The 21,192-nt window shown below is 51.4% G+C and overlaps 2 protein-coding genes across 2 annotated transcripts in view; both read right to left on the bottom strand.

The window, feature by feature from the left end:
- Positions 1-1,438: 1,438 nt before the first annotated feature.
- LOC131212788 (tyrosine-protein phosphatase 69D) lies at positions 1,439-7,622 on the bottom strand. Its single transcript, XM_058206804.1, has 12 exons — positions 7,541-7,622; positions 7,323-7,431; positions 5,370-7,264; positions 5,081-5,308; positions 4,752-5,013; positions 4,025-4,613; positions 3,637-3,948; positions 3,414-3,566; positions 3,058-3,348; positions 2,695-2,993; positions 2,492-2,627; positions 1,439-2,415 (listed from the first exon to the last, which is right to left on the bottom strand). The coding sequence occupies exons 1-12, from the start codon at positions 7,620-7,622 to the stop codon at positions 2,332-2,334; spliced, it is 4,440 nt and encodes a 1,479-aa protein (XP_058062787.1). The 3' UTR covers positions 1,439-2,331.
- Positions 7,623-17,457: 9,835 nt separating this feature from the next.
- LOC131207273 (upstream stimulatory factor 2-like) overlaps positions 17,458-21,192 on the bottom strand; it is an 8,956-nt gene continuing 5,221 nt past the window's right edge. Inside the window, exons 2-3 of the mRNA XM_058199883.1 lie at positions 21,051-21,169; positions 17,458-17,880 (exon numbers count right to left, since the gene is read on the bottom strand). Coding sequence (XP_058055866.1) covers positions 17,458-17,880; positions 21,051-21,169 — 542 coding nt within the window. The remainder of the gene's footprint in view (positions 17,881-21,050; positions 21,170-21,192) is intronic.

The raw sequence follows: 21,192 nt of genomic DNA, 5'->3' as shown, positions 1-21,192 counted from the left end.
GTTTTTCCAATACGCTAATAAAGAAATATCATACTGGTACTTGATGCCTTACTCGTTATTGACTATTACACACAAATAGAGGTATTCTTTGTAGTTCTAGAGTATCTGTCTCGTTTCGTTAAGTTTTGATAATGATGCGCTTTGAATATAATATTTTTAATTCGTTTTAAACAATAATCGAAGCATAATAACTGCGTGTACTCCGTGTTTGGCTCCTCCTCAGTTCGAAACAGTGCCCTTTGCCATTACCCTTGCCTGCCCACTTCCTCTTGGTCTCTGTACTCGGCAACCAATGTCACGTTCTGGTGCTCTCCTTTCCAGCAGGTTACGCATTGCTTCACTGGAGATTCTCCGTATGGCAAACCATGCAAAATTACCTTCTGTATGAATCGCCCCAGCCGGAAGTCGGACCGAAATGGAACTCTTGTTCGTACGCTTCATGAAATCTACAAAATGGATTGCCCCATGATTGGGCGGAAACAACGCCTTTCGAAACGCCAAAGAAAGCTCAGGCTCAACAGGGACAGGGGATGAGAGGATGGCACCGAGAACTAAGAATTCTTCGCATCATGTACCCGCGGTTCGATAATAGGTGGCCTTCGTCGTTGTGTTGTGCGTATTATGGCCTTCGGCTCCACAGAAGCCAAAAACTAATCCGGGTGTCCTTGAAAAGTAACACATGTAACCGAGGGCATTTGAAACCCAACCACTGCTCAGGAAGCGCTGTTTAGGCGAGGGAAGATACATGGAATACTCCTCCTTCTACTCCTACTGCTGCTCCTTACTGATGATCGGTTATCATCATCTTTTGCGTTTGATCACGGAGAAGAGGTAGCACGCGAAGAACAGAACGAAAGAATAAAATGTAGCCTCTCTCGCGGACAGACCTGTTGTTCGCGGGTCACGTGCCGGTCTTTTTCGAAGACGGTCACTACCAGCACGCGCCAGTGGATCATGATGTCATGGTAATGTAATAGTATTTGTGTGACTGATGTTACGAGTGATTGAACCGAATGATCGGTTAGGAAAGATTGTCGTAAATAAACACAAATGCGCAAGCACAATCTAGCACGAGCTGGCGACTCCTTGACTCCACGTCCCAAGCGTGCGTAAAATGGAGAGATGTGGTGATAATAAGATAACGGAACGTATGTTGTAGAGAACTGATCTTCCGTTTGAAATAGTTTTCCTTACGACGCACTGTCCAATATTAACTGTACGGTTGTCTAAGCGATTTAAATTATCATGTCCCGTTCGGAGTGTGCGCAATCGAAAGCCGTATGAGTGAAAGCTTTAGAAAAGAAGTGAAAACGGAACAGTAGGACTCGGAACGACACTCGTGATCTCTGACACACTGAAAATGACAATGCTCTAGATGATTCACCGATCTTCCCTAAGAACGTGCCAACATTAAAAAGACTCTAAAACTGTGTATGTGTCTGATTGAGTATGAGACATTATTCTAATCTTCCTTGTTTTGAGACAACAGAATTGCTACTCTCGGCAGCAACAGAAAAAACATGGCACAAAAAATAAATCATATTCCTGTTGCTTCCTTACTGGCTGCCCTCTGTCCTTGCCATCTTTTTGCTGACAAAATCGTCACAATCTACAGTCATCACTACTACGCTGATTGCTTCTTGCGCGGGCTGTCCTGAGTTCAGTTGAGTTCCGTCGTCTGCGGTGCCAGCGAACGCATCCTACCTGAAGCTGTACCGTCCTTCGTCCACGTCATACTTTCTTCTACCTTCGAGAAAATCGGATCGGTTTGTTCTGCACATGTACTCTACTATACGTGGTAGTCGTGTATATAAAAAAGTGTTAATCCTAGGTTGTCATACTTCCACATAAAATGTTCCAAAAAGGGGTGCAGCCAGTAAACTGCATCGTGTAAGGATTTGTGTTGTTGTTATGTAGGTTCCGTTTCATGGTTCGCTGCTATCTTGCGCGGTTCTGTTACATATTTGTTCGGTGTATCTATCCGTTCCGTGTATCTTCTCTGTATTACGTCGTCCATATGGGTCACTCGTACTATTCGCTTAACTTACTGGAACTTCGTTTCGTTTGTCAAACGCTTTCTGACATGTAACTAGCCCGACTGTTTGCTCTTTCTGCTCGTGCAACGTCTCTTCCATTCCCGGCGAGAAAAGCGCCGTCTTTACCGACTCCATATTCTCCACCAGTAACAGTTTCGCTTGGCTTTACTTCCTAAACTGTTGACTTACAATACGTATATTATCTTGTTTTCGTGCTTTGTTCTGGGTTTATATTGTTTCATGTTGTTGCCAATAGTGTCTACTTTCTCTACCGTTCTAACCGTTTTTGCTCTTATCAACAATCGTTCGCGATGCCGAGCGATATTTTATACAGATCCGCAAAATTTACAATAGCCCTATGCAGGAACTCATATTGTGCCTGTGGAAGAGGGAAGATAAAAGCACCGTTTCGTAAGCGAATCAACGTACAAGAACCCCAACCCTGGTCCACTTACATATGTCTGTATCATTAGACTACGTTGAGCTCGAAGCTTCCGCACGACGGTGCAGATGTCAACACGCTTTTCCGTCTTCAACTGCATCACTAATATACACATGGCCACGAAGAGAGAACTCTTGTCGGTGCCGAGACTGAAACGGAACGCGCGGAAATGTGAGAATGCAACCCGGTATGACCGATAATCGATCTCTCAAATACCTGCAGTGCACCGCAATCGTGAACATGTCCTGCTGCTGCGAGCTATGCTTTTGCGCCTGGTTCACGATCTCGATCATACCGCGCGTCACCTCTGGCACCTCACCCTCCACCGTCGGCCAGCCGTTGTATTGGAACTGCGTGACGTGGATCGTATCGTTCGTCTTGCAGTTAGTGACAGTGAACTCACGCTTCGTGTAGTAAGGCCCGCTTTCACTCTGGATGTAAGAAACGAGTAGATTTTCATACTTCATCTCCTCGTCCGCCCAGTAGCGAGGACACTTGCTAGGACCATCGCCAATCTACAAACAAAATGCATGGAAAACTGATGAACCACTGACGATCAGAAACGTCAACGAGTGTTACCTCGGAAAACATAACGATCGTTTTGATGCGCTGCTCGAAGATCATACGCCAAAAGTCGAAGATCGTTTCCTCCATCGGATCTTGGGTTACGATGAAGTTGTTCTCATCGTCGTACCCATCGATGAAGGAGGCATTAATGTAGGTGCAATTGTCCCGTCCCGGGATCGGTGCGAGGATCACACGATTCTTGTCGTACGGAATGCAAGACTCGGATCGATTCTTGGACTTATTTTCTTCGCACGAACCGATTGTGGTCGTTTTCCGCGTGTCTTCCTGGAACGCTTTTAAGCGCTGGAAAGGGGTTAAAAAATTATCAACATACTCGTTCACATTTCGACAAAATATCCGACGCGTACCTGGAACTGTAACTCCAGGCGCGAGATTTCCACATTCTCCGACGATGGCTGCTTCAGGGTTTCGATCGTGCTAGTGAGTGACTTCTGATCGATCTCGGTGTCACCAAAGTACGCCAGTTCCGCCAGGGCTCGATACAAAAAGATGTATTGTTTCTGTGGAGATCGGAAAAAGCACATTAAACCCGATTGCCAGCAGTCGACGCCCTAACAACGATGGCCTCACCAGTGACTGGACGAGGAAATTTCTTTGATAACGCATATCACAAATGGTGTTGAAGATGAACACTTGGCCCTCGTCGTGCAGCTGCTGCATGAGCGTATCGAGAGCGACGAAGGTGCCCGTCCGGCCTACTCCCGCACTGCAGTGAACCAAGATGGGTCCACGTTGCAGCGAGTACTCCGAGTTGATGCGATTGATGAACTTCGTGATGCCTTGCGGATGCTCGGGGGCCATAAAGTCCTTCCACGCCAGATAGTGATACTGGCTGATCTCCCGCGAAGTCTCCTCTCCCGAGCTGGCTGAACGTTTCGTAACCTGAAGCAATCGGATAACAAGCAAGCAATCACTACTGGTTCAGAATTTGCTTCGACGTTGCTCCACCAGCACATACCTTGAGAGTTCGCATGGTGTAGTCGGCGTAATATGTAATCGATTGGAACGTGATGAGCAGCTCGCCGTACTGGATCGAATCGTTCGTGCTTTCCGGCCAATACTTGGCGCACTTGGTTTTGTTGTATTCCTCCAGGTTCGTCAGCATGACGATAATCTCGAGATGCTGCTCCCAGATCATACGCCAAAAGTCATTGATCGTCGCGTCCATCGGACCCTGGGCGCAGATGAACTTCTTGCGTTCCTTGTAGCCGATCACAAAGTTTGCATTAATGTAGTCCGACCCGGAAAGCCCATTCAAGGGTGCCAGCTTAACGCGCGTCTGATCGTACGCTTTTATGTCTGGGTACCGGTTCTTCGGCATGTTCTCCTTCATGTCGGAGTTCTTCGTCGTGCGGTCGGCAAACTTGTCCGGAAGCAGCTCGAACTCGTGCTGGAACCCGTAGTCTGAGTCCTTGTGTCGCTCGTTGTAAGCCTTCGGTAAGTCATCTTTCGCGATCGGCGGCATGACCGGCGGTTTAGCGCTGCTGGAACCGAGCAAATGACGATGATGAGCATTAGCACCGCGGCCACCATTGCACAGCGCGCGTCTACAAAGAAGAACGGGGTTTGTGGCACGAAAGGGCCAAGGTTGCGCGAAAACAAACAGAACAGAAATAGAACGAAACGTACACAACAAACGAAAATTGTCAAGCAAATATTGCACAGGAATGCAAAAGTATCGTTACCTCAACGAATCTCCCAGACTGATCGCTTCCCCTTCTTGGGCGATGTTGTTGGTGAAATGTTTGTGCAAAAAGCACAGCACGAGCAGCACAAGCAGCACGACGGCGATCAGCGCGCACAGGACCTGAATTACGATGTGCAGAATGAAGGAAAGATCGTTCTGATCCGCTTCACTTTCGGGTGGCGCACCGGCCGTCATCTCTTGAAAATATTCGCTGTATGTCGACTCATAGTCTCGGCCGTCGTCTCCACCATCAATTTTCACTGGAGATACAAAATTAAACCATTTCAAAGTCCAACCGGAACCAGTCACAAACCCCGCGTTACCTACCGACGACTTCGACGAAGCCCGTGTAGTTACTGAACACATCGAGATAACCATCGTGGACGGTTTCAAGCCGGGGAACGGGCTGAAAAGAACTTGTCGTGTCCCGCTTCTCGTGGTTGGAAGCCTTGCGCTCGTCCTCCAGTGGCACTGCTTCGTTGCCGGTTCGACTACCACTGCCAGCCGTAATATCGCCATCCTGCTGCTGCTCCTCTGAGGAAGGGGTCGTAGTTCCTGGAATGAAAGTGACCCAGCTGTAACTAACCGATTGGCACCAGTTGTCAGTCTCTCTCACCTGTAGATCGTTCCATTTCGCCAGCAGGAGCAGCGAAACGCATCGGGGCACGCATCTGCAGACATTGCGGACACAAGTCAACGGCTGGATTGTTCTTTCCATCGCCAAGAAACACTTCCGTGTGGTTGATCGTACTAGGGAACACTTCGGCCAGGTACGTTCCTCCCCGGGTATTGTTCTGTGCGTGCACTTCAGCGTAGCTTGTGATGAGCGCATTCTCCGGTGACGACAGGGACCCATTGTGTTGCCCATTGATGCGTGTCAGATACACCTTGTAGCAACAGATCGGTCCATTACGCTCCGACAAACGCGGCAGGAAAAGTTTAAAAATCCAATTATCCGTTTCGTCGCGCAGTTTGCCCCAAATCATGCGCCCAATATTGTCCGGAGTCGTTGCCGGCATTGTGCAGCTTGCGGTGGCCACCACGCCGGGTCGTTTTGTGCGCGTGTGTGCCGTAACATTTACCGTATAGTTCGTGTTCGGTGGTACATTATCGTATTCGACGGCCACCGCGTTCGGGACGATACTTTTGATTTTCGGGCCCCAGATTTCGCTCTTCATGGCACCGTACTCAGAACGGTAATGGGACACACCGCTCATGATCGCTTGGTAGGAAACGATTTTGCCATTAGGAAACTCGGGGGGTTCCCAGCGGATTCGCACGATGTTACGGCGCGAGATGTTGTAGTGCGAGCAGGAGATGGCCAGATTGCGCGGTTGTGACGCTTGCCCATCGCTCGTTGTGCCGTTGACTGCTTCGGACCAGTTTCCACATATTTTCGTCAGCTCGCTACAGGCACGCACACGGAACGTGTACTCGGTGGCCGTTGCCAGATTGTCGAACATGTACGGCAGGTTACGGCTATTTTGGGGATGAAATGCTTCTTTCTTCATGATCGACGCGTTTACACCGGCCAGGGATACGACTAGCTCGTAGTACTGTATGTAATCGGTGAGGTTCGCCGGTGGCGGTGCCCATCCGATTGTGATCGTCGAGTGAGTGCTTCCCTTGACCTCGATCACAGGTGTAAAACTAGGATCGGTGTCGAGCGTCCGAATTGTTTCGCTGTACTCGTGCTGCTTGCTGTGACCCTGGCTGTTAAGAGCTCCGAGACTGATCTTGTAGTCCGTGCCCGGATCGAAACCATCGAGCACGTAGAACGAATTGTTGCCACCGATCTGCTCGCGGTAGTAGGTGAACGTTTGATCGCCGGTTTTCAGGTACCGCACGATGTAGTTCTTGATCGGATCGTTACCATCGTTCACAGTCCAATTGAGATAGATCTTATTAGCCCCGACCGCTTTTGCGTAGTCGATCGTCACCTGTGGAGCATCCAGCACAAGGAGGGACATCGACTTCTTAACCGCCTGCCCGGGATCGCCCTGGAGTAGCTGCGCCGATGGCATGACAATACACGAGTATGTACCATTCTGTGCCTTGGTGAGATCACGCAGCGTAAGAGTCGCGTTCAGGTGCGTCCGATCGACGGCCCTCTGTTCGGTGTTGTTGGCTAGCGCGCGGTGGTTCGTCTCGCCAGAGGCATCCTCCTTGAACCAGTAGATTGAGCTATTGAAGAACGATAGTGGAAACGCTTCGATGACGCAGTACAGCTGCTGGATACTTGTCGGCTTAGTTCTAATTCGTTCATTGCTTGTTTTGGTGATCTTTGGTAGCATTACGGTGCGCACCACGTACGACACATTGAGACCGGTCTCCAGATTGTAGCAGGTGTAGTTGCCCTCGTCCGATTTGGTAAAATTATGTATGGTCAGCGTGTAAAAGAGTTTCGGCGAGTTCGCCTCGTCAGTTGCACCGTCGTCGGCGCTATCCGGAGGAACAAGGAACGACCATTTCCGGACAGCCTCACTGCTGTCCACGATGAGAAACGATACGCTGCAACGGGAGACCCGATAAAGTTGCATCCACCACACGAAACCCAGCCCAATCTTACCGTGCATTTGTTATGTTTTTGCCATTCTTTTGCCACACAATGTTCTGATTATCCGAGGTGGCGCAGGACAGCGTTCCGTTGCTACCGGCAATGAAGTATTCCTCTCGCACTGGAATGGAAAACGAGCAAAACGCATGATTCACCCATCAATCACGGAGTCATCGAGGCACAAGCCCAAGAATGCCACGCGCGGTTGCCGGCCTTTCGTGGCGCGTTACCTTGGTTATCGCTCGCTGCAACCAACTGACACACGACACAGACACAAAGTAGCCAGCAAAATGCGGCCTGCCTTTTCCACATTGCTCGCCTTCTTCGATACCGAGAGAGCGTGAAGATGCTGTCACACTCCGCTTCAAGCGCCCTGGTGGATCCAGTCGCCGGCAACCCGCGAAGGGAGCTGATTTTTCACGCGTTTTGCACCTCGAAATTCCGGTCGCTTCCAGCGAGAACACAGAACCCCAGTATCAATTGAATCCGAAGTACCAGAAGATCGTCAATTGAACCACTGCTTCTGGATTCTTCTTCTTTTTCCTATTCCTGCGTTCGCTTCATTCAAGCCCACGGAACACTCCCCTTCTTGCAGTCACTCGGATGCGGCTTATCGCACTCCACTGGCGTACGACCGTAGCTTGACCGCAGAGGGCGTAATTTTTACTCTATCGCACTACAGTGCTACTGCTCGACCACCACGAACGGTTCAATGCGTAGGATGCATTTTCGGTGCCGCTGGAAAGCGATTTTTCAGTCCGATTCGAAACGGAAAACAAAACCCGTGCACACAATGGCGGCTGCACCTTGCACTCACTGACGTTTGACGTTTGCTAGCTGTGAGATGAGAATTCGAATTCGAACGAGAATTCGCCGTTCGTTAAGTTTTCCTCGTTTCGTCGAGTTTTCTTCGGGCTGACTCACAAATCAATCGAAACAAGTTTTGAATTTGAATTTGCGTCCTGCGGTTGGGCCAGTTGAAGGATTTAATGTAAGGAAGTATTTTGCGTAAATTTCTAAATAAGAAATCCATATGGAACATTGAAGAAAGATTAAGGTGAATACGATGGGCAAAATACACACAACTAATATGCTGTGCAGCCAATTCAAGATTGATGTAGCAAAAGACTTTCGTTCGGAATATTTTTCTATAATCGCATGAATGCACAACGAACGAATGGGACAGAAGTAACACCGTGATGTCTATTTCTGGTGGTTCGATAAAGCCGAAAGGGTTTATAAGGCCGCTCTACCTATTCTAAGCGATGGCAGAGCACAGTTATCGCAGTTTGGAATTTCGCGGTCGCGCAACCTCACAGACAGCTGTTGCAAAATAAAAATCCATTTTATCTACTGCCATAAAACAGGCTTAAGCTACTTATGATAGATATCGAGAAAGGGCTAATATCGAATTTGAAATGTTCTGGCTCTTGGTATCCAAGCCGCTTTGAGCGCGCCCAACGCCTTAAATCTTCTTCTTCTTCTTTGGCACTACAACCGCTGTGCGGTCTTGGCCTGCACCAGAGACAATGTTAATGTCAATTATCCCTGGTGCTATCCGTAACAATTCGTTTTTTTTTACGGGCGGGGTTGTTGGTCCCGCGCCAACGCTTTAAATAGCTTTTCTAAAAATATATTTCCATTTGCGTATCACGCGAGAAAGCTGTTTATCATATTTGCTACGATAAGGAACGGGAAGAGGCAGGTGACGATGCAGGAAGGAATCAATTCTTCGTCTTCGTTCCAGGAAGATTTTCCCCAATCTAACCCAAACGGACCCAAGTTGTGTGAGGCGAAGATAAAAAGATAAAAACCCTTTTCGATTTCACATACAATTTGAAAAAAACAAAACGCCACGATAGTGAGAAATAAACAGTCGATCAATGGTGTGTTACTAAATCAATCGGTAAAAATGCTTGTCAATTGTGTGTCTGGAGGATTACTTGCCACTTGACTGATTGGCTTCGTTATCTCAGCAGCTGTAGCAATAGTAGCCGAGGCAGCACTGGTAGCGAAAATAGCAGTAATCAAACAGGAGCCGGCGCTACTGCACCGAGCGTGCCCGTAGCTCTGCCCCACACGGCTACAAAATGAACAATAGCGGTAGAGGGACTCGAGAAAGAGCGGCACCAGCTTTTAATGACACTTAAAACGAGAAAATAGTTTCCACCCGTGCCATGTTAACTAATCAACATTAAACTCCGCGGAATACTACAAATTTACAGCCGGTCGTCGTCGTTGTCTCGCGTGGAGAATGCATGAAAATGCTGACCGACTTAGAGCGCACCCGTGCCCGGATCCGTGTTGGTCCAGTTCTAGGTTGACACAAGAGTGATCTCTCCCTAGCCATGCGCACATGAGGTAATGGTACTTACGGCACGGCACGGCACGGCACGGCACGGCAGCAGCTCCCCGAAGCGCCGCCTCACGTTTGACTACTACGATTTACGACACACCTGCCTGCTGCATCGGGCAGCTATCTCGGGTGCCCCCTTTTTCATTGTTAGTGACAGAAATTGATAAGTTTCTTTGAACAATACAATCTTTCGCGACGATATGACGAAGCCACCGGTACACACGTTGCGCACATTATCTCCGCGACCGGCTCGGCTCGGGAAAAATTGGAAACGCCGGAAAGGGATGCGCCGGTGGTGGGCGCAGTGGTGGGGCACTACCCGCGCACGGTTATGTCAGTGCGTCAGAAAATGTCGTGTGACGACGGCACGGCAGCAAACGAGACTGTCGCTGATAAGAACCCAAAAGGGCTGGCGAAGATTTGTTTTATTGTGGCAACCACGTTCCGTTCGGAACAATGACTATGATGAAGCATCGCACATCTGGAGGGATCCTGCCCGACACTAGGGATACCGTTGCCAGAGTCGTTCCCAGGATGGTTCGAGCGCAAAGCAGAACGATACGTAAACTCGGATGCGTAAACAAATCTATCACGCACGGCGTGCTCGGGCACGCATCTCATCTGATAATTGTGCTACGAGTGGTTTCATGTGACTCGCTCTATTATCATGTGCCTTCACCATACCCCCTACACCCCACTCCCCATTGGTATTTTATCTGCGGTACGATTCTGATAGTAGCACCACCTTTTTTTATGATCAGCCGACAACGAAAACGACGCACTTCAATTGGCGCTGGCGCGATGGGGCTATTCAACTGCCGCACGCCGTATCTATAGGACTTATTTTTGCACGGTTTAAAAGGCTGTATCGGATTCGGCCATCGGAGCCGTGGGATCGGAGGGGAAACTGCCTGTTCCGGCCACCCCCGGCCGGCCGCCGCTGGTCACGGTTTGCTGGCCGGCCGGTGGGACCTTGGGGAAAGCGTACCATCCGCAACACTGCCACCAATTGGTCGTTCAGCTAATCAGCTTCAGGCGGAGTGGCGGAGTTTTAGGTCTCGCGAATCCTGCCCTTCGATCGATCGAATGGAACAATAGACGGCGGATGGCGCAGCGTAATGGTTAGCGCGCCGTGTGAAGGTGACCAATGGAGCTCGACTCTTGGCTTTATTATTTATTACTTGCAGTACGCTACCGGTACAAAAATGGCCGGCGCATTACTCGGCGGAGTTTGTTTTCGTTTTTCGGGCCGAGTGATGTTTGCCGTCCGATGGCGCGCGCTGTCCAATTAAGTATTCGATGCACGTTCGGCATTTTAGTAACACATTAACCGGAGGCCTGCCCGTCATCTGTTCGTGCTTCAAGGCGCCACACGGTGCTGGTTTTAACCGGCCTAGTGGCTGTTACTAGTGGCTCGGGACGCTCCGTTACATACGATTTGCGTTACGCCAGTGCAAACGCCAAGACCTTCCTCCGGTTGTTCCCAAAAAACCGCGCCGATTCGAGCCAGACCGGGCCGGATTATGCAGGACTCGCCGACTATCGGTATCTTGCGCGGCTCACGTTCGGTGTGTGCGAGGAAGACGGTACCGGCTTGAGCATTAGCTCGGATTACGGGTGTCGGTCGGTCGGTTCCTGTTTGTTGTTTCATTTTAATATTTTCGTCGGGTCGGGCTATTTTCTTCCTACCACAGGGGACACCGGCCACTTGGCTTATCTTAACAAATATCAATTAGGAACGCCACGATAAACGATAGGCGCGGCGGAAGTTTGACGGCGCTGCACCAAGCGCCGCCCTAAAACAGACAGCGGATCAGGAAAATCTTATAATGCGCGATCGACGGTGTGCGATGGCGTAACGGACGCGTCAGCGACGACGGAAAAAGGAGAAAAAGATCAAACCATATCAAACCGCCCAGCGACACGGATCGGCTCGTTCTAAGCTCCGTCTGCCTGCGTTGTCATAGCGCCTTGGATTAGGCTCTAGAGCAGCGTCAACTGTGGAACGCGCCTAGGATAGAGATAGCATTGGCGCGGTTATATCCGGATAGGAAAAGTTCCAAAAGCTTTCGGGATGAATAAAGGGATGGCCGCGGAGTCGCACCTGTTTCGACGGCCCGTCAAGTAACGCGCGTTGGCTGCATAGGCTCCCCAGATCCAGGAACGAGCCCCGAGGAAGCCTAATCTGAAGATCAGCACACTCTGGCCACCGATAACTGTGGTTACGGGGACGTAATCGCTAGCGACCTCCAGAGCACATCATCTCTAATCACGCGCGATTTCTAACCCTTGCTCAATCTATCTCTGTCTGCCTGGTGGCCGGACACGGACTTCGCGTCTTTTTGATTGTCCGTTCAAATTATCTGCCCAATATTTGCTCGGCCAATTAGTAGAGCGAGGGTATACAAAGTCGTGCACGATCGATTTGCACCGCCACCGTCACTAGCGCCAGCGGATCCGGAGAGCGCTGGAGAGGTCTTAAGAGACACGATGACAGCAGACAGCACCGAGGACGAACGGTGGGCTAGCAACCGTCCGTCCGTGTAGGTCAGTCTTCCGAAATCTCTTCGCCCCGTCCCAAAATCTTCCGTTTTCACTGGACCAACCTCAATGGCGGGCGGAAAAGTACATTCGCACCCGTCCCGAGCACGACTGGATCGTAGTAGACGTAGGCAAGCAGAGAGTTTCGGATTCGGTGATCGAAGAGGATCGAAGAAGTAAACGCACGAAAGAAACCAAGTAACAAGTTGATATGATGTCCGCAAATTTGCGGCATGTTTTTTTTTAATTGTTCTGTTTTGTGTTTATTAATGTTGTTGATTTTTTTATTCTCCGTTCTCGCCTTTCTAGCCCGGCTCTCTCTCTCTCTCTCTCGCTTTCGTTCTGACGCATACACAATCCAGTCACACGTGTTTTCACTTTTTGACCCTTTCTACGCAAATGCTACTTTTGCCCGTGTTCAGTTCCCAAACACGCCGATAAACATTCCGGATGCCGTATTCTTCTCGTGGGCCGCGTAAATTCTGGTACCACGTATAGCAACGCCCTAACGAAGTAGTAGTCAACAGTTTAAAATCAGTTTTTGCCTTTCTTCCCGTCAACTGTCAGCTTCCGGTCCTGCACGTTCCTCTACTATATTCCGCGACTAATGCTTTGCTTTTTGCTTTGTCCTCACGCCATCACTTCCCATCGTACGCGCTCTTACACTTTATTTACTGTAACGATCGTCGGCATCATTAGTTTATAATTAATTTAACAATATCTGCGTATTTCATTAGTGTATGTTTAGGAGTAATTTGAAACTTTTCTTTATTTTATTTTCGGTAAATACGTTTACTTTATTTTTCTGTTTGTTAAATGGGTCGATATATCTGGCTTTACGTGTCACCATAGGCGCAACATTGCTTCTTCTGTTTAATGTAACGTTTCGGTTTCGGCGAAGTTTCTGCGGTTTTTTTGATTTTAAGTGTTCCAGTTCGCGGTCGCGGTCGCGGTCGGAGAAATATTACACTGCCCAACTGGTGGATGTGCCTTCTTGGTTGGAGTGAGTAGAGTTTACTTGTTTAATGTTTATGTTCACGTTTTGCGTTTGCCCGTTTCGTTCCGTTTTATGTTATTCGCTGGTTTTTAGTCTGTTTGTTACGTTTCACAACAAAATGAACGAATAGAACTACATCGATGAATATACAGCAAAAGTGATGAAATAGTTGTATATGTATTTGTATATTGTATATATATAATATATATATCGTAGGCTTCTTTCGATCCGCTCACACGGCTACACCTCGGCCGACGACTCACAACGCTCGACGACCTGTGTCAATAGTATATATTCATATATGTATTTTTCTGTCTTTTCTTTTATATATATACTTGTCCTGTTTTTTGTTATTTTTACTCTTTTGTAAACTGTAGCCGAACGGATGTTTACCACAGGTTTAGTCGATAATACAATTCTGGTTCATTGATCTGCGCCGCTGGTCGCGTTAAGTAATATTATTGTAGTAGCAATAATTTAGTAACACTTGTATTTTGCCTTTATTTAATTAATTATAATTTAATTATTGTATTAGATTTCGTTATCTTGTTCTTGAAGATGGATTTCAGTAAACGGGCACCTTGAGCACCGCCGCGCGCCTGCTTACGGTTATCCGGATATCGTTGTTTGCCTTGTCCACCACCAAAGGCTTCCCATAACCCCGTTTTTGCTACACTAACCCCTGGGGCTAGGGCTTCCTCCAGCTATCGCTCTCTCTCTCTCTCTCTCGTAATTAGCCACACCAAAGTCTTTCTTCGAACGAATTCGGCCAAGTCCTTGCTGCGACTCTAGGGTCTTTCCCGACCCCCCTATCGGTAGGTGATTTGTACAGTCAATACTTAAAGATTTCATCGCACCGCTTCGCAACCTCATCGCAACAAGCCCCCTTATCCTATACGTCCTCTTTATCGTCAACTGGTAACACTATTATTGCATTTTGTTGTTTGTTTGTTTGTTTCTTAGTGGTTCAATCAACTATACTGGGTTTACTAGCGCGAACTCGCGAACTGCCTAACGCGTGAATTTAAAATAACACAACAACACACTGACGACGATCAGTTCAATCCGAACCTGCTGAACAGCGGGCAGTCCAGCGATGGGCACCACGCACCACTCGTACCGTAAGCTTTAATCTTGACTACATCCGTGCACTCTATCGTTTCTCACTATGCGCCCGGCTTAAAAGGGATCGTCATCTACGCGACCGGTCGGTATCACTAACTTGTAGAACTAACACTTAACTTAAGCAACAAACGTGGTGCCGTGCGCGCGCCCGCGTGGTGCACGTGGCTCAACAAGTTAAGAAACCTAAGAAACCAATAAACATTTGTGCGGCCCGGCCGGGTATCCTCCGCGTGCGGGGTGACGGAACACAAGACGGACAGCAACAAAAGTAACAACAACTCAACGACCCCATACACCTAGTATTGCACCTGCCTATTTGTGCTCGTTATTGGTGGCGTGGCGTGCCTCACGATTCCCGTCGCGTTCATCGCAAAAATCGCACCAAACGCAATGTACTAATTATTATACGATAGGAATTACACAATACTGATATAGCACCACCCAGCTCGAGTCTCTTGTGCCCCCCCACTCCCGCTACCGTCTCGCTATGACTAAGAAGAAAATAAATCTTCGACCAAATGCTCGTCTTCCAGGGCTGCGCGCGGCCTTGAAGTGGGTCTCTCATAAATATATTCCCGACTATCCTCCAGAAACTCCAGAAACCCAGACACCTCCGGCGGGGTGGATAGGGTTACCCGATGGAGCGACAGGCGCCAGCAAGCGTTCGCAGGTCGCAGGAAAGCAAATCGTTGTAAATCTTGTAGTGCGCTGTTTGCGCCCGCTGGACGCACCTCCTCTGAACTAGACCACACCACTAGGATTAGCGCCACCACCGGGAGTTCCGTGCCGGTAATCCGTAGTTCAACACCGGCACCGCGGAAGGCTATGCGATAATAGCCCCCGTCGTCCCGTTCCGCGTGTCACTCGCCACATTGTCACGTTAATGCAGCCGAAGACGGTTAACTAAATCTCCGCTCGGTAAACCCGAGTGACGAAACAAAAAACAAGCCCGATTAACCCGCGGGTTGGATGATAATTCGGGAGACCTTGGGTCGGTGCATCACCAGTCGGGGCGTAAGGCGTTACGAGCTGGGACTGGGATTCGTTAGCCAAATTCCACAACAAATCTATGTGCGCAATTCTCTGCAACGTGCTCCGATAACGAGCCGTCTCTCTCTCGCTCTCCAGTGACGATCGTGTCAGTTGTGGTCGGCTTCGTGCCCTACCTGTCGGGGGGGGGGGGGGAAAAGAGCAATTACGGCACCGTTTAATGAGTGACGTCGAACGTCGGCTCATCGTGAGGTCATTCGTGACGTCACCGCTCCAGGTGACGTTTGTTCGCGATCGCGAATGACAGCCCCCACGATCACGTTTGCCGGGCGGGAATTCCAGGAAGATTGTGCCCGGCCCCTGGCAAAGGCCCCATCGGAGCGGGCAATTAGCCAAAGGGCAAACCAGCCTGTCGATCGGTGGAATATTGGCGACTCGTCTGGACGCCTGCTGAGCTGACATTTCGCTCTAGTCCCGGGCGTAAAGGGTTTTGGGAACCTGTTTTCCCGTAGTTAAAGGGCAACCGCATAAGGTGGCACAATAGATACGGGGTCTCCACTTCGGTAGGGGCCCCCTGCTGGCGTTATTGTCCCGGCTCGATAACGGGTTGTGCGCGATGGATGTGTCAACCCTTCGCCTGTCAGGGCCAAAGCTTCCCGAGAACGAGGAGCCCCGCAAGTGACGCCGAACAATGAACTAATAAGTGATAAGCGTCTCCGAATGCTGGCGCCATAATTGTCAGCGAAGATTACGTGCTCTGGCTCTGAGGGGTAGCCATCGAAAAAAGGAAAACGGCGTACAGATAAAGGCGCTGGGGAACATAGAACATAGTGGAGTGGCCGCTCTACGTCACCGGCCGGTCATATGAATGAGCGCTCTGTCGAACGCACGCTCTGCTCAAGTATGTCCAATCATCGGCGTGTCGGGTTCCCGTTGCCACAATAATTGATCGCGATCCGCGCCTACCGACCCATGGCCGACGATGGCCATCTCCGCTGGTCCGCGCCAAGGGCCATAAACAAATAAATCAAGCCATCAACCAATCGATTGAGGCAGCTGCGAGGACTCTATCTAGCGAGAGGGCCCTTTGGGGGGCTTAAATGCTGGGCGCACTCGGGATCCAATTGATTAGCTTGATAAAGCTGATATAAACCCATCGAAACCGTTGCCGTCGTCGTGCTGGTTGTGGGTCCTCCCGGTGCGGATAATGGTGGACGTCGCGCCGCGTGCAAGAAGCCTGGACCCGAATTAGATTAACGGGCCTCCTCATTGGCAATGGCTGCATTTCGGGCGGCCCGGACCATGCCGGCCCACTGTTCTCCAATTGGTCTTTGGCACCCCCCCCCCCCCCCCGACTAGGCCTAGGCCGGAGTACAAACCGGAGCACAATAGGCGCTCGAAGTGATGGAACTTACGCCATCGACGCCGGAGCGACCTGAACGAAACTGTCGCGAAATTGCGATGCGCTTCGGAGGCAACTCTGGAACATCTCGGCCCCCGGCCCGGCCACCACTTATTGCTCGAGAGCACCCTCGTTACTGTTACTCTACGGAACACAACAAACTTCCCGCCGGCGGCGGGAATTCCCCGTAAGAAACTGGATCAGCCCCCGGGCTTCGAGGCCCGGAACAGACTCCCGGGCTGACTTAGATATGGTTGGCCATTCTACGGTATTCCACAGCCTCTCTCTCTCTCTCTCTCTCTCTCTCTCTCTCTCTCTCTCTCTCGTCCCTGGCAGCCTCGTATAATTTACTTCAACTACGCCCCTAACTGTTCCAACACAGTGTGTGTCCTTTGGCCGACGCTATATGGTACAGTGAGGTTGGCTCCCTCCCCGAGTCCGACCAACCGATGATCCGCTCACGCAATACTTACAAGTTACTGATTTCTGTCCGGTCTCGCCTACCGACCGACTTCTCTATAGTTCCGCTCCGGTTTTGATAGGTGGCGTCTTCTTAGCAGGTGGCAAACAACATTGCGCTCGGGCGCTCCCGACGGTGCTGATCCCCTTGATGATTGTAGCAGTGGTGTGGATGACGGCACTTCCGCTGCTCGGACTCCACCGGCTGGGGACTCCCCGGAAGGGCAGCCGGAGCCACGAAGCCTGGCGGCCGCTAGTAGTTCGGGAGCGGCATTGGCTACGACTCCAGCTTGACGTTCGTCTCCAGGGCGTACTGCAGCTGCGACTGGAGCCGCTTGTTCTCCGTCAGCAGCTGGTTGATGCTCTCCTTCAGCTGCAGGTTCTCCAGCAGTATCTGATCCTTCTCGGCAAGGCACTCGGTCAGCTTGTCGCTGGTATCTTTTAGCCGCGTGATGTACTCGCACGCTTTCGCCAGGATGCCGCCCTTCGACAGGTTATCGCCCTGGCCGCCTCCGCCACCGCCGCCGCCGCCACCGCCACCGCCGCCTCCGTTCTGCTTGTGTTGGGTCTCGGACGACGGGCTGTTCATGTGCTCGGCGGGGATGATTTTGTTGAGCTCGTGGATCCAGTTGTTGATCTTGTCCCTCCGCCGTCTCTCGATCTCGTTGTGGTTCGCCCTCCGCCGGTCATCGCGCTGTTGCTGTGGACGACACGCATTGCGACACGTTAGTTTCGAACTAGGCGAACGACCCTTAGCCCGTATGCCGTGCCGAAGTACCGAAGACGACCCGATTAAACCCGGGGCGCCCTCTGCGGGTCCTAATTATCCCGTACGTAACCCACTTGACGACTGACGGCTCGGTGTCCTTTCACCGTCAGCATCCATTTATTATCGACCGGCACATGATACGGGACCCGTACGCGGATCGCCGATAATCTTCCCCTCGCGGTCCGTGTTTGCCCTTTACGATAGAACGATAGAGCCACATCGGATCGGTCCGACCTAGGCCCACTGAAAGGGGGTGCTGCGCAGCGCCGAAGATATTTGTTGGTCATTTATTTACTCGCTGGCGACACGCTTTTGCTATTTCGCTTCACCTTGGCAACCGACTCAGCAGTGAATCGAGGCGCAGAGGGGAGCGTGCGTGCGCGACCGAGAGAGGGAGAGAGAGAAAGAGAGGGAGGGAGGTGGTACCTGCGCCGTGATCGGCAAGTTCAAAATAACCAGTTTCGGTAACCACCGCTTGGCTGAGTCGCTGAGACGTACTCACTGACGCTAACTACTGACCGACCGACCGATCGACCGATCGACCGGGGCGCTTGTCAGAGCCGCCACACTGGGTCGGCGAAGGTGACAGACGGCGGTGACACTGCGAAAGGAAATGGGCTGCGAGACGGCGCGACGCGTCTGATAGATGGTGTCTGATCGATACGCGCGCGGCCCAGGTGCGGCCGAGGCGCGCGCCACCACCACACGTCCAGGATCGTGGCTCGGGGGGGGGAGCGGTCTAGAACTGTGGGTAATTGCTAATTAATACCCCCGCCGAAGCTGCCCAGCGGATGCTGGCCACCTAATGGCCCGGGGCAAGAAGAGCGATTCAAGCCGTCGTCGTGTGAAGCGATCGCCGAAGGTTCAAAGGCCAACGCGAGGTAGCCCACCCGCTGCCGATCGATCAATTCGGACGGACCTAGTCAGCGGGAAACCCAGATCTTCAAACACATTCGGCCCACGAGCGGGTCCTGCACGCGCGCAGGAACCGAATCTGTCTCAGAATCTCCCTTCACACGCCATGCAGCACCGGGTGCGATAAGTAGACAGCCTTGAACTTTAGCCCCCTAGCAGTCTTGCCTGGCCTGGCTGGCTGGCTGGCTGGCTGGAGTGGCAGAGGCAGCACCGCTAACGATTGCGTGCGCGCGCCGTCAGAAGAATTCCCATCGATTTAGATAACCCGCCCGTGGGTGTGGAAGGGTCCACTAGGAGAGGGCCGCTCGGTGGCCGGGTCACATTGGGTGTTGTAGGTCATACGCGCCGGTGACTTTCGCTTCGGCTCCCCCAGCAAGCAGCATCCGCCACTCGGTGGTCGATGTTTTAATTATTCATGTCAAGGTCCGGCCGCCGGCGTGCGGCGTGCGGCGTGAGACGGGCCCGGTGCGGTGCAAATCAAAGTGCAAGTGCAGCGCCCACCTTAGTGGCCGGATCGTGCGCCGCAGGTGGGATCGTATGCCCAAGAACGTTCCAAGACACCGACCCGCCGTCGGTGGGGAGAGCATGACATGACATGGGTAAACGATGCTACTTTCTACGTCAGGGCACAGAACAGTTATGGGACGACCTTGGGCTGACCCATCCGCTCGCTTAGCTCGCTTCACGGATCGGACAATGATGCCACGCAGTGATACACCGTTCTCCTCGGCTTCATCCCGGCAACGGATCCCGGCGCGACAATCCACCGGAATCCGGTTCTGTTCGGTTCCCCGCGGGCGCCTAGCTACACATCGGATGGCACCGGGTATAAAAAAAGGGCCCCCTCAGGTGCTAACACTGTCAATTACAGCTCAGAGGTGATTTTCTAGCCCACAACCGACGGGCGAACAGGACGTGTGTGGAGAGCCAGGGTCGACAAACAATCAGCTGGCTGATGGAAGTTTTATTGCTTATTTTTTTGATCGAAAAAAACATCGAAAAAACATCGCCATCCATTCAGAAGGAGATTCCGGCTGGAACCGGTTAGTGGTTCATAGGGGGACACAAAAACTGACCATCGAGCCCCGGGATGGACTCACTGGTTCAAGGATAACGCACAGTTACAACTGAGCGAGTGGCCGCGTTATCGGTGACGGAGTTTTTGCATGTCTGATGTAATACCGGCAATCACACGCCATAAAGTGAAATCATATCATGCAGCCCCGTTCGGTCCGCCGTCCGCCGTCGAATTTGTGGAGCGAATTAGTACGGGGCCACTAAAAACGGCATGGGCTATTTGCTCGCGATGCGATGATATTGGTCCGTTGGTGGATGGAGAAAAAAACCGGGAAAAAACGTGGCCCATCGTAACAAGTGCCACGCGGACGGAACATTCAAGCGGACCTGCTAATCGGCGATCGGAGGGCCACTCGCTCGCGATCAGGGTGCTCTGAGCCGAAGCTTTGATGGGTGTATAATATGACAGTTCAACCGTAACCGTCCGGGCCCAACAGCCCGACCCCGTTGGATCCCGGGGACGATGCCATTAATTCCGACGGAATCGTTTCGCGCGTTAATCATAATTAGAGCGTTGGAGGGTACCATTCTTGGTTTCTGGTACCGCCCGGAATGTGAACCTTTTACTATGCGCACGTTAATTCCACTCCGGCCGGTCCGAACTCCGAATGCCCACGTCATATATGTTTATGATGCCCGTGACGGGCGTGTAATGACGGCGTTTACGTAAGTAAGCACCCACTCTGGCCGACGTTGTCACCAAGGCCACGTCGAGCCTCGAGCGAGACGCCTCGAAAGGTTCTTGATAACGACAATCTCGTGGAGGGGTTCTCTTCTGGCTCGGGGCCTCCAGTTCTCTCGAGCGCGCTTGAGGCAGGCAGGAAATTCCCTCTCTGCGGGACACCACGTTGCGGTCTGCGCCATGCGTGGACAGGCATTCCCGCACTCGGGCACTGGAAGAAAGCAGCTAGCCAGCCACTCGACGATAAGATAAAGTTGCCCGGCGGCCCGGACGATGATTCGTCCTGAGTGCCTTGGCCCGTGGGCAGCCTTGGCCCGGGGGCACTTTCTTCGACGGCGTCAAGTCAAGTGGCCGGTCCCTCGACCCCAATTGATTACTGGACGCGCTTCTTGAGCAGCAAAAATCACCCATCTTCAGTGTGGCTTACCTTTCGGTTCAGGTTCGTGTCACCGTTGCAGTCCGACGATCGTTGCACCCCTCGGACACCGTTGCCGGAGCGGGACTGCTTGACGTTGTCGTTGTTCTTCTTAAACACTAGAAACGAGCCTGTGGCCGCGCAACGCACACGC

Source organism: Anopheles bellator, chromosome 2, assembly GCF_943735745.2.
Source record: "Anopheles bellator chromosome 2, idAnoBellAS_SP24_06.2, whole genome shotgun sequence".
NCBI lineage: Eukaryota > Metazoa > Arthropoda > Insecta > Diptera > Culicidae > Anopheles > Anopheles bellator.
The sequence above is the reverse complement of the archived record's forward strand: the minus strand, read 5'-3'. Positions and strand labels throughout refer to the sequence as shown.